The 14105-nt window shown below is 37.3% G+C and overlaps 1 protein-coding gene across 4 annotated transcripts in view; it reads right to left on the bottom strand.

The window, feature by feature from the left end:
- Positions 1–14105, bottom strand: part of CBFB (core-binding factor subunit beta) — a 60303-nt gene continuing 46198 nt past the window's right edge. For all 4 annotated transcript variants that reach the window (XM_077886292.1, XM_077886303.1, XM_077886279.1 and 1 more), the window contains one exon: positions 1–2247. In XM_077886292.1, the coding sequence (XP_077742418.1) occupies positions 2179–2247 (69 nt within the window). In that variant the 3' untranslated portion in view covers positions 1–2178. The remainder of the gene's footprint in view (positions 2248–14105) is intronic.

The raw sequence follows: 14105 nt of genomic DNA, 5'->3' as shown, positions 1-14105 counted from the left end.
TTTTTTTCACTACACAGAAGTTTATTGTGAAAGTAAATGAAACATACAAACATACAGTATGGCTAATGGTGGCAAAAGCAATCTGATAGCTTAAGGCAAGTTTTAATGGAGATGAATTTAGAAAAGATGATGCAATGATGTAATTTTGTTTAAATACAGATTATGGAAAAATATCAAATTGCATCAATAACTTAATAAGAGTTTTCAAAGCCTGCACTATTGGAGAAAAGGGGCTCATGATCTTAATGCCAGCATTAAGATAGACAGAAGCAGCACTGTGCTGAATGACAGGAAAAATCGAGTATTTACAGAAGGATGGCGAAATGAACATTTAATAACATTTGATCTTAGTTATTGGTGGAATGAAAGCCCTTAGCTAGAAGTAATAGAGAAAAAAATGTACCATCATTGTGTTATTAAAAAAATTAAGTGCAGAAGTCAAAAACCAAGGAGCTCTGTGATAAAATAACCTTAAAACACTTTAAGGGCCACTTAAAAGGCAATTGCCTCAGAGGAAATTAGGGCACTGAGTGTGTAAACATGTGAGCTGCACAACACTAAATACCAACCAAATTCATTCATAGTACTTAGTTACACAAGATCAGCATGGTCTTTTATGACGCATTATTGTTCATAACAATTTAAACACACTCTTTACCATGCATGACTTCAAATATATAACAAATATTTTTATTCTGAGATACAGGATGTGTCTATGAATTATAAGACCTATATACAATGAAAGTCACACCTCCCTCACAGTCAAGTATTTGTGTGTGTGTTTTAAATGCAATGACCTTATTCAGACTTCAGTTTCTTTTCTGAATTGACCATGTCAGTTTTTCAAACTCTTTAAAATAATGCCATTCTATTATGATAAAATACATTTTTGCAAAAATTCAGAAATGTAGTAACATTCAATGAATGTGACCATGAAAAATATTTGTAAGGAGGTGCCAAATGACTTAGCACTTTTTTTCCAGTCTTGTATTAAAAAAAAAAGTTGCCTTCAATTTGACAATGAGCCTATTTAAAAAATATTCTTATACTAATTCATCTCAAAAGGTTCTATTAATAGTCCTTTTGGAAAATACCATATATATAACCTGTGAGTTTTTTCCCAGAATAATTAATGAAGAAAATGTACCTCTGCACAGATGAACATTTTCTAAGACTAATCTTTCGTTACCCAGCAATGTTTTTACAAAAGCATGCATTATAAAATACACATAAAAGCAGCTATCTTAAACATGATTTTAATACAATATTACCTTGGTAGCTGATTCATCACTGTCTCCAGTTTAATATGCTGTTACATACATGAAGAAGCTCCAGTATCCCTTTTCTGACTTAAAAAAAAAAAAAAAATCCCTGAATAAAACAGAAGCCAGCCTGCGACTTCTTTAGGCATTTCAGTAGAGTATTATTACCACCTATGGAGAATATCTCCACACAAACTCATGTTTACAGAACAGAATGTAAAACAGATTTGGGGCAGATTAGTTAACACCAATTAAAAAAATTTTATGTTTAAGGAAGAAAGAAAAAGGAGCTGATCATCAACATTTAAAAGGATACTGCAACTTTAACAACTGTAAACTTTGTGTTAAAGGCTGTGGCAGACAGCTCTATGCTACTAGGTTTTTAGCTTGTAAATAATGCAAACACATCAGCAGTTTAAAAATGCCATAAACTATAAAAACACAGAAATAAAACAAATAACCAAGAATGTCTATCTAAAATGAAGCTATGTAACCAACACATCTAAAATTCAAAAATAATTAGAACAACTGATTAGGGAAAAAAACCCTCTGATAAAATTTAAATTTCTTGACTTGTTCTTAAATGACATAAACTTTTAAATTAAAATGGAGGAAAAAAAGAGCTTTACAAAAAAGTGGATAGTTTCAACTCACTAAAATAATGCCAACAAGGTAAGCTTGCATAGAAAAAAATTTCAAATTACTGGCTACATGCATACAAAATTAGAAATGCAGGTATTATATAATCATAGTGCAAAACCATGGCAGTTTGTGATGTCTTGTTACTGCCTAAGGTTGAGAAATAGACCGTAGTACCTCCAGTTATCACAGTTTCTGGTCTTTTAATGATTATTTCTGCCAACTAGAAACAATGTATATATGTAAAGATGGGTGGGCACATCTGCTGTGCTGCTAATTAACGAAGTTTGAGGTCATCACCACCACCTAAATTGGAACCAGGACTAGGGTCTTGTTGTCTTCTTGCCTGCAATGACAAAGTCATAATTGGGAGTCAAAACATATTTTGAAAATCAAAGTGCTAGATAAATAACGTATAAGACACAGCATCTTAAAAGAGTTTACAACTAAAAGGTTTTCAGCCAATATCTCCATATGTAAGAGGAAAAAGAACAATTTAAATTACATATTAAATATTTTGCTGGGCACCTGGGTGGCTCAATTGGTTAAGGGTCTGCTTTCGGCTCAGGTCATGATTCCAGGTACTGAGATCGAGGCCCGCATCAGGCTCCCTGCTCAGTGGGGAGTCTGCTTCTCTCTTTCCTTCTGCGCCTCTGCCACTCCCCCTACTTATGCTTTCTCTCACTCTATCATATAAATAAAATCTTTAAAACATATTTTGCTAATATATATATATATATATATATATATATATATATATTTTTTGCTGAAGTTTCGATAAAAGAAGCCAAGAATAAAAAACTCTTTATATTCAAAACAGCATTATCAAAATACATACTATATATAAAAGAACAGCAAATCTACATTTATAGTTTTTGGACTACAGGGTTAAACACATCATCCAGTCACCTTACAATCAAACGTTTTCTTTTAATAATAGCTCACATTTACTGAGTACCAACTATATGCTGAGCATTGTTCTAAGCATTTTCCATGAATGAACTAATTAAAACGCTGTCAGCAACCTTAAAACATATGTACTACTGTTTATTTTACATAGTCACACAAAGTATATAGTCTACTAATTGACTGAAAAATGTAGTAGTGAATTTCATCTTACAGAATGTCATCTCTGCCAAACAAGTTTTCACTAAAAATCTCTACCTCATGTAATAAAATCATTACTATGAATAAAGTATTATCTCAAAAGCAAAAATGAATGTTCTCAGAGCTTCCACCAAGAACCACCACCTCAGGGATGCCACCATCTAAGAGCAAGAATAATAAACAGACTTTTAACTGCTTAGAAAAGACCAGGTTCTATTTCTGCAATGTAGAAATAATGGACATGACTGTACTTTACAAATACCTTTATACGATTGCATAAATATGGAGGGAAAAAAAAGACCTGGAGTACAACATGAAAATTTGTTATTTAACAAGTCCAATTCTTTTTTTTTTTAAGAATTTATTTATTTATTTATTTATTTATTTATTTATTTATTTATTTATTTTTTTTTTTTTTATTTATGACAGTCACACAGAGAGAGAGAGAGAGAGAGAGGCACAGACACAGGCAGAGGGAGAAGCAGGCTCCATGCACCGGGAGCCCGATGTGGGATTCGATCCCGGGTCTCCAGGATCGCGCCCTGGGCCAAAGGCAGGCGCCAAACCGCTACACCACCCAGGGATCCCAAGATTTTATTTATTTATAAGAGCAAGAGAGCATGAGCATGAGCCCGACATGGGGCTCAATCCCATGACTCTGGGATCATGACCTGCTGAAGGCAGATGCCCAAAAGACTGAGCCACCCAGGTGCCCCAAGAAGTGCAATTCTTAAAAAACAAACAAACCCCCCTCCCAAAAACCCAAATGCATTTTTTTTTAAAAGATTTTATTTATTTACTCATGAGAGAGAGAGAGAGAAGCAGAGACACAGGCAGAGGGAGAAGCAGGCTCCACGCAGGGAGCCCGACGTGGGACTCAATCCCGGGTCCCCAGGATCAGGCTCTGGGCCGAAGGTGGCGCTAAACCGCTGAGCCACCCGGGCTGCCCCACATTTATTTATTAAAAATTGCATTTGGGGGCTTCTCTCTCTCTGATGAATAAATAAAATCTTTTAAATAAACAAATAAAGAAACAAATAAATAAATGTGGATAAAATATCTAAAAAAGATGCAAAACTGGGGGAAAAATTATAGTCCTGATCCACTTACATACCCAGAAGTAGTTTTACAACAATATTAATAACTAAGAGGTTTGACAATTATAAACACTGAGGCTTTCAAGTTTCACTTTAGAATAAACATTTCTAGTTAAACTACTGATGGCAAATTCCTTAATAGGGAATATCTAACAACTAACAGGTCCTGTGTGACACTCTCTGCTACATAAAGTTTTTAATGTAAACTAGTGCCCCTTTGGTCACTAATACATACAGTATTAACTCTCAGTCTCTTTCACAAATTCCAATGCATGTTTCTTCCATAAGCTTTCTTTAGTAACTGTAAATGTGAGTTGAGCACAAGCAACAAGCATCTGATTGTATACAGAACCTGATTCCTTCAGCAATGATTTTCCTAGGTTAGACAATGGTGAGTCCATTTTACCAGTAGTTCAGGCAAAAAAGCTTGAGGTCACCCTAATATCTCCTTCTTGTACACTCCATGATAGGCTCTGACAGCCCTCCATTGACTATGTCCTTTTTTTTTTTTTCATTGACTATATCCTGAATCTACTTCTGGCTGCCTCTACCCCTCTTATCCTAGTCCATGCCACCACCATTCTTCATCTAGCTCTTGTCTGTAGTCACTTCTGATACATACCAGTAATTGAGACCACCCTGAAATTACCTGTGCAATCTTTAGCTAATGGAATCATGCATTATAATCACCAATTGATTCTTCATTGTCTGTGTCAGTTTTTGGAAACAAATCTACCCCAAAATTGAACATACTGGTTTCACTTCTTAAGATCTAACACAGTTGTTACAGAAAGAGCATTGTAGACCTTCAAAGAAACATCTCAACAAGTCACACCTGCACTGCATGATCAAGTTTAGTCAGAAGCTCCAGTAATGTCATCATTTCTCAAGAGCATTACGTTATTTAGATAGAAAGGACACTGCCTTGTTCACTTTCAAACAAATCAAATCAAACTCAACACTAACTTCTGTTGTCTTATAAATCTGTCTTATAAATTTGTCTTATACATTCCTCTAGCAGATTTTCACTATTTTTATTAGCATATGGCTCACTAAATTTTAGCATATTTATTTCAATTAACTAGTCATGTTAAAGTTATGCTGCATGGTACAGATTGAAAAAGCTATGGAATGCATATTCAGCAAAAAACCAAAAAACCAAACAACCCAGCAACCCCAAAACAAAAAACCAATTTAAGGTCTATACAGAATCAATGCTAAATGTAGTGTAAGGGCAGATCAATTCTGCAAAATCAGAGATGGTGATATAAGCATCTGGATTCAGTCAATGAAGGTTAGAAAGGGGCTGAGCAATGAAGAAACACTGAGAAAAATCAATCCTAATTATATATTTACAAATCACTATTAACCTACCAACAATACTTGGTCAAAAGGATATTTCAGCTTTTGTCTTAGGAGTAATTTTCAAATTAGTTTTATAATAATAGGATGAATTCAAATGAGTGACAGTGTTCATCAGCAGCTAGAGTTCTCCATTCTGCTCATAGCTGTGCACAAGTTCCCATGGGTTTATTATTTTTTAAAAAATATAGTTTGGTGAAGGCATGGAGAGGAGTAAAGCTTATCTACTTGTGTTTGTGGTTTATTTACACTGTAAAGAAGAATCAGGAAGATGTAAGGGAAGACACTGTGAAGGAAAAACAAAAATAGGACAAATGAGAGCTGAGGAAGTCAAGAGAGTGTGAGAGCTGAAGGGAGAGGAATAAGAGAGCTGGGAGACTGGAAGGAAATTTCTTGTTCAGAGGTTAGATGTACAGGCTGTCACATGAAAGAAACAAATAGAAACAGACTGAGGTTCAGTGAAATAGCTTCCACAGGACTGGAGTTCAACAACTGAATGAGCTTTCTCATGAGAGCTAGATGTTTTAGAAGGAATTCTATGAGTAATCAGCTACACTAGATGGTGGCTTAAGAAACTCTCTAAACTCAATTATTATAAAAGCATAAAGTTCATAATTTCTAGTTTCTTTTCCACTGTCAATCCACATGGGTCCTTGATTTTTATTAACAACTATTTCAGAATAGGAGTTTAATATAAAGCAGACACCCACAAGCCTGTTCAGAATACAAATCTGTTTTTAATATTTATAGAGAATTAATCTAGACATTTTATTACAGACTTCTTACTACCAGTTGCTCCTGTTTTCTTTCTTTCAATAAACCAGAATATCCAGAAAGATGGCAAATCCAGTTTTGAGGAGGCAGACCTGAGATGAGCCCAAAATGGAGTGACAATAAACAGTCACCAGGCACTGAGTTTTCCCTACTGGTCAGGGCTGTGCAGAAGTAGCCAAAATCAGGGATTCCCAAATGAAAATGAATAAAATTTCTTGGTTGATTTCCATTCTATTTTATCAAGATTATCAAATCGCTGAAAACTCTTCATGAGAAAATGCCCTAATACTTAAAAATAGCTCCAACTGAGTGTATACTATGTTCACATACTGTGCTTACTACTTCATGTCTGACACTTGACTAAACGTCACAGCACAGAATTACAGAATTTTAGAGCAGCAAAGTATGTTAGAGATCTGGTTCAACTCTAATCTTACAAACTGGGAGCCTGAAACCGCAGGTTAAGTGATTCTCCAAGGTTTTATCATTAGCTGCTCCCAAATGCTAAAGCTGGAGGAGTCACTAAACAGAAATTTTAAGTCCTAATACGAGAGAAGGAAGTGTACTTTCCCCATATGCAAAAGAGTAAACCAGGTCAGCAGACAATCATAAACACCTGTCAGGTAAGGAGATTGCAAGAGCTCGTCTAATGGGCATGTCAAAAAATATAGTTCTTATAAAGTACACAACTTCAGGAAAACTTTACATATAAAGTGACATTTCAAAATAAAAGAGATAGGGATCCCTGGGTGGCTCAGCAGTTTAGCGCCTGCCTTTGGCCCAGGGCGTGATCCTGGAGACCCGGGATCGAGTCCCATGTCGGGCTCCCTGCATGGAGCTTGCTTCTCCCTCTGCCTGTGTCTCTGCCCCTCTCTTTCTCTGTGTCTATCATGAGTGAATAAATAAAATCTTAAAAAAAAAAAGTCTTAAAAGAGATAGTAGAAATAATCTACATTTCTAGGTGCAGACTGGGATGGCTCTACCACTTTAGCTATATGATCTTAGACAAGTTTCTTACTCTTTTTCAGCCTGAGTGGTATAAAACAAATACTGTGATGAATACTGCCTGACACAAAGTAAGCACGCTGTCACAACAAACCTGCTCATCACTTTCCAGTTATCTGTATGAACATATCGGGACACCTGGGTGGCCTGGTGGTTGGGCATCTGCCTTTGGCTCAGGGCATGATCCTGGGGTCCCAGGATCGAGTCCTGCATCGGGCTCCCTGCATGGAGCCTGCTTCTCCCTCTGCCTGTGTCTCTGCCTCTCTCTCTCTCATGAATAAACTTAAAAATCTTTATGAACATTTGACATGTTAAAAAAAAAACTTGTATCCTGCCAATAAGATAATTCTAAAAAACTAAAACATAAGGTTAGAATAAAATAAATTTTAGTGAAGCTTGTATCTCCTATGATAGAGACCAAAGACTTCATTTTTAAAGATTTGAGAGAGAGAGTGAAGGGGGAGGGAAGAAGCAGGGAAGCAGCAGAGGGAGAGGGAGGGCAAGCTCTCCACTGAGCACAGAGCCCTGTAGGGCTTGATCCCAGGACCCTGATATCATGACCTGAGTTGAAGGCAGATGCTTAACCAACTGAGCCATTAGGTGGCTCACAAAGACTCTCTTTCTCTCCTAGAAAGATCTAGTATCCTCTTCCTCTCTCTTCAGTCCTATTCCTGTTTCACTCTTATCTACTGCCTTTACCCAAAAGACGTTAGGAAGGCGCAGTATAGACCAACTTTTAAGTTAATTTGTCCTTACACAAAAATGAGTGTTGGTACAGTTAAAGTGATTTGAAAACTGAAGTCTGCAGGAATTTAAAATAGTGGCTGCGATTTTTTCTCGGACCACACAGAATCGAAGGCTCCGAAAACATACAAAACACAAATACAAAAACCACATAAAGCCTTTGCCTGTTTTATTTCCAAATAGTTTCCACCTAAAATTCTCCTATGATTTATGGAATTGTATTAAAACTGCCTATAGTAAAATAAGCAATAATTATTTACCCATTCTCTGACATTAAAGACAAGAATTTATTTGCTAACACTTTATAAACTAACCAGATGAAAGCATTTTCTACATAATGACAAAGAAAATCTCTTTCAGCACCCTGTCACCATGTAGCTGAATTAAGAGCTAACAGTACGATGGTACAGTTTTAGAAAGAGGCCAATCAAGTTGAAGGCAGTCTCTAGACACAGAGTGTACACGAGTTGCTATCTACAGGTAACAGAGCCATCTTTCCAATATATTTATGACCAGAGCACTCGTTCTGTCCTTTACTAACCTCAATCTTCTTTCACAAAATCCCAGAGTAAGCCATTTGAATTAGTTATACAGATATGTGAGATATGTGACCTGAAGAGAAATGTCGTCAGTAACATGTTAACATTTTCAAATCATGGAAGGAATCTCAGGTAAAAAGGCACCTGGCTACTACTACATGGCAAGAGACAATGGGCAGGCACTTCATAGGAGACATGTTTGTGATTATTTTTTTCTTTTTAATGTCTAATTTAATTAAAATATAGACTAGTGCTCCGATCATAAATGTGTAACTTGATGAATTTCCCAGTAAATGAATATGCCCATGTAACCCAGATAAAGAAACAGAACATTACCCAAACTCGGGAAGTTCCCCTTGTGCTCTCTCTTCCTAGTCACTACTAACCCCCCCTGGGCAACTGCTGCCTCTACCTCCAGCAGAACCCAGAAAAATTCAAAACCCTTTACTGTTGTTAAAAACCAAACAACCAACACCAGAATATAATGTATCTTGGCAAAATATCTCTGACTTTCACAGTCTAAAGTTAGGATATGCCTGTCTTGGGATCCCTGGGTGGCGCAGCGGTTTAGTGCCTGCCTTTGGCCCAGGGTGCGATCCTGGAGACCCGGGATTGAATCCCACGTCGGGCTCCCGGTGCATGGTGCCGGCTTCTCTCTCTGCCTATATCTCTGCCTCTCTCTCTCTCTGTGTGTGTGACTATCATAAATAAATAAATATTAAAAAAAAGATTAAAAAAAAAAAAAAGGATATGCCTGTCTTTACTGCCACTCCAGATATATTGAGCCAAAGTGAAAAAAGAGGAAGTGAGCCCATCTAAGACATACTGCGCTGGCAGCGACCTGGGAGGTAGGGCCTTAAGCCCTGGTTTTACAGATGAGGCTCACGAGGATAAGTAATTTTCCTAATGTCACAATGCAACAAGAGAGCCAGGATTCAAAACCAGAGAAATCTATTACAAACCTCATGCTCATCCTACTACATCATGAGCTCATCCTCATGCTCATTCTCTTTAAATTTTAGTTTGTCAACATATAACATCCAGTGCTCATCCCATCACATGCCCTTCTTAGTGCCCATCACCCAGTTACCCCATCCCCCCACCCACCTCCTCTTCCACAACCCTCTGTTTCCCAGAGTCAGGAGTCTCTCACAGTTTGTCTCCCTCTAATTTTTCCCACTCAGTTCCCCTCCTTTCCCTTATACTCCCTTCACTGTTTCTTATATTCCACATACGAGTGAAACCATATGATGATTGTCCTTCTCTGACTGACTGACTTCACTCAACATCATTCCCTCAGTTCCATCCACGCTGAAGCACACATCAAAGGTTCTTCAGCTACATTCTGCCAGATACTGGGTTCCACGAAAACACTCCAGGGACTACAGAAGAAAATCAGAGTAATTCCCACCCCTGCTTCACCTAGAGCAGTGCCCCTTTTATCTATCATATATATTGGGGTTCTCTACAAAATTTCATACAAAGGAAGGATTTCACATTTTTAGAAACAGGCCATAAGCCAGAAGACAGATAGCAAGTTCTAGAATCTTCTAGTTCCATCATTTTCTGTTAACACTAAAAACATATTTTCTTTCTTTTCTAAACATGTAATAGATGCACAGGATACAAAATTCAAAAGGTCTAAAAGATAACATGAAAAGTAATCATCCTCCCATGTGGCTCCAGGATACTCGATTCCCCTGCAGTTTTCAGTTAGTTTCCTACATATCCTATTAAAGAGAGACGGTGCACATTCAAGCAAATATGTGCCTGAATTCCTTTTAAAAGAATACCCAAAGGGCAAAGATATCATACATAGTGTTTTGTACCTTTTGCACACCATTTTGTTGTCACCAAAGATTTAACAGTATTTGGACAAGGTAACTAAAACAATGTTTCTTCATTTCACTATAGTTTTTCACTTGCCAAATTAATGATAAGCTGCTATCATCTCTGAAAGGTAAAGAAACATCAAACTACTAAAATAACCTTTTTTTACAGAAAAATCAGAAAAAGAAAATGCTAAATCTTACCATGAATGATGGACTGAAAACTTTCTAAATTTTACACATGCAAAAAAAAAAAAATTTTACACATGCTCAGGGAGTTTTATAACTGATTTCAGGTAAAAAGACACTGGCACAAATCAAAACTCTTAGTAATCTTAAACTTACATGTGTATTAAATGCTCAAGAGCATCAGCATTACAAGTTTAGCACTGCAGGGCTAGGGGCCTCAGAGGTTATCCAAACAGGGGTGGGACATCCCTAAGCCACTGTGCTGCCAGGATCTCAAGCTTCCAAGGACCATTTACTGGGTTACTGCCACCCACGAGTTACCACTGCTCCTCAGCCTTCATCTCCAGTCAGGCACCAGGACCACCCACTGGAATCATTATTATTCTTTTTTGCCTCAGCTTTTCCTTTTCCAGGCAAAACGGTTTCTAAGCTCTCCTGGCAGGTTTTATTTTTCAACTTAATCATCTTTATGGGTGATGTGGAAATTCATTTCCCAGTGTAGGCTATATTTGTAGAGGAGTTTTGGTTAGGAAACTGATTTAAGTCTTCACTCTTCTTTCCATTAACCAAACACTTGAAAGAAAGCAAGTCAATTAATTTTTCTGAGTCTCAGGTTCCTCAACTATAATAAGAATGTTAGAGTATATGACATAATGTCCCTTGTAGATGTTTGAATTATGGGGATGGGAGAGGGAAGGGACAATAATTTTCTCTAATGTTCTCCTTTTAGGAAAAAGAAGGTAAACTGTAAGAAAATAAGCTGATTAGGAATTTGTTGTGGATTTAAATTTTTTTTTTTAAGATTTATTTATTTATTTTGAGAGTGAGAGAAAGTGCAGTGGGAAGGGGCAGAGGAAGAGGGTCCCAAACAGACTCTGTGCTGGGTGGGGAGCCCGAAAGTAGGGCTCAATCTCACAGTACCAAGATCATGACCTGAGCTGAAACCAAGAGTTGGTTGCTTAACCGACTGTGTTACCCAGGCACACCATTACGGATTTTTTTTTAAAGGGAAGCAAAATATACATGCACCAAAAGTACCAAAAGTACCAAAAGATATGCATACCCAAAACTCCTGTAAGTGACTGCCAGTGCAAGCTCTGGACTCAGATCCCAGCCCAATTTTGTAGATGACAGTTCTCTATAAGAACTGATGTTATAAATTATTGCCTCAAGAGACTACGGGATCTTAAATCATTGATGACAATCCAATCATTTTTTTCTATGCTCCAGGTCATAATGCAGCGAAAGTGCCCTGACAGACTTTAGAGAACTAAAAGGATGTTCTTAGCCAGATAATTCAATTAACTGGAACCAGCATGGCGTGGTAGAGCTTTTAGTGCTCAAGAAGTACTTTAGAGCTATTATTTACTGTGGGCATACACAAGCCAATCACCATACTAAGTGCATTTACAAGCACTTTCCCATTTAATTCTCACAATTTCTATGAGAAAACAAGCTTAAGAGAGACTAGCAAGTGATAGACCCAGAGTCTCTACCAGGCCTGACTACAGAAGCCATGCTCTCAAATCACTGACATAAAACCCAGTGGAAAACTATCTGAGCAACAAATTCTTTAACACCTCTCTCAACAATGTTTTTGTTCATTCACAATATAAACATACATACAGATATACTCACAACACCAGAATGTTTTTCAAGTACCATATTTGTAAAAATAATCAAGCTAGCATTTAAGACAATTCTTAGTGTCAACTAATCTACATTTTTTAAAGCAAAATATAGGCAAAAACTTAAATAATTGTTCCATTAATTATCAAAGTTATTTTTCAAATATAATGGAGCTGAAGAGCACTTTTCATAAAACAATTCTTACATTCATTTAAAGCCACATTGGCTTGTTCCAGAAAGAGTGACCAATCACGTTCTGAGACACAACAAGGTCTCTTAGTGCTTTGTGCCATTGCATATAGTGTTCTTTCTGCCCAGAATGCTTTCCCTAGCTTGTCCAGAGGGCAAACTCCCACTCTTCCTTCAAATCCTTGCAATAGTATTCTCCTGTGAATTCCTCAGGCAGAGGCACATGTAAGCACTCAATCCTCTACACTGCCACTGTCCACTATCATCCTTCTGAACCTCCATTATGTATGGCTACTGCTATAGTAGTCTCCAAATATGTGTTTATATATCTATTTTCCCTCAAGACTGACAGTGTTCAAGACCAGAAACCATAATTTTTTCTTTCTTTCTTTTAGAGAGAGAGAGAGAGAGAGAGAGCGAGCAAGTGGCGGGGGCAGGGGGAAAGGGAGAGAATTTTAAGCAGGCTTCAAACCCAGCATGTAGCTCAACAATGGGCTTCATCCCATGACCCTGAGGTCATGACCTGAGCTGAAATCAAGAGTCAAATGTTTAACCAACTAAGCTACCCAGGCACCCCTGTACATTTTCATCTATATATTTACCAGTCCCTGGTGCAGAATCCAGCACAAAATAGTTGAGGTTCATTATTTAAAACTTACCTAATATATAAGCCAATAAATCATAAACATTTAAAACCTTTCCAAAGACCATTAGCATGTATTATACTACTTTAACTAAATTCTAGTCTACACTCTAACTCTAGCTTTCAGACAGCTAGGGTAAGAACTGTTTTCTGAAGATCTCCATTTGACAACTAAACACAATGTACAAAACACTGCAGTGGGTAACGTGAGAGTTAAAAAATTCCCCATCTCATTGGGAATCTAAAGGGATTTTTTTTTTTTTTTAATTTATGATAGTCACACACAGAGAGAGAGAGGCAGAGACACAGGCAGAGGGAGAAGCAGGCTCCATGCACCGGGAGCCCGATGTGGGACTCGATCCTGGGTCTCCAGGATCGCGCCCTGGGCCAAAGGCAGGCGCCAAACCGCTGCACCACCCAGGGATCCCTCATTGGGAATCTATAATAGAGGACAGACATGTTTTTAATTGTTTCAACATATTGTTCAGGAAGAACAATAACAGAAGTAAATGCTCTGGAAACTACAAAGTGGAAGGGCTAATAACAAGTAGGCTGGAGAAGGGACTGACATTATATTTAAGCTGGGTTTTAACAAATGGGTAGAAAGGTACATTATCAGGGAACAAACAGCATGAAGAAAAAGGTTCAGAAGCATAAGGTAAATGCATATATATTTATAAACTTACTACTACATATACAAGCATTCTGAAAGAAAATGTCATGGGAAGTCTAATCATAAGAGTTGAAAAGCTTCAAAGAAAACAAATGCATTGCATAATATCCCTCCTGTCTCTTTTCCTAGCTAAAAAGTACTACATTCTTGGGGGCACCATCAGTTGCTCTCAGCCTATTAGATTAATTCACTCACTGACAAAGGGAAAACTCAATCATTAAGAGATAATTTTATTTTATACACTAACTACTAAGCAGGCTTGATTTTTTTCATTCATTCTAAAAACATTGTCACACAGAGGGATACATACACACGAAATAACACCAATAATAGCAGGTACACCTACTCAGTGCCACACACTCAAGAAGTGTTTTCATATGTATCTGCTTATTTAATCCTGTAACCTTATGAGATAGGGACAATT

Source organism: Canis aureus, chromosome 3 (genome assembly GCF_053574225.1).
Source record: "Canis aureus isolate CA01 chromosome 3, VMU_Caureus_v.1.0, whole genome shotgun sequence".
Lineage (NCBI taxonomy): Eukaryota > Metazoa > Chordata > Mammalia > Carnivora > Canidae > Canis > Canis aureus.
This window is presented reverse-complemented; position numbering and strand designations above follow the sequence as displayed.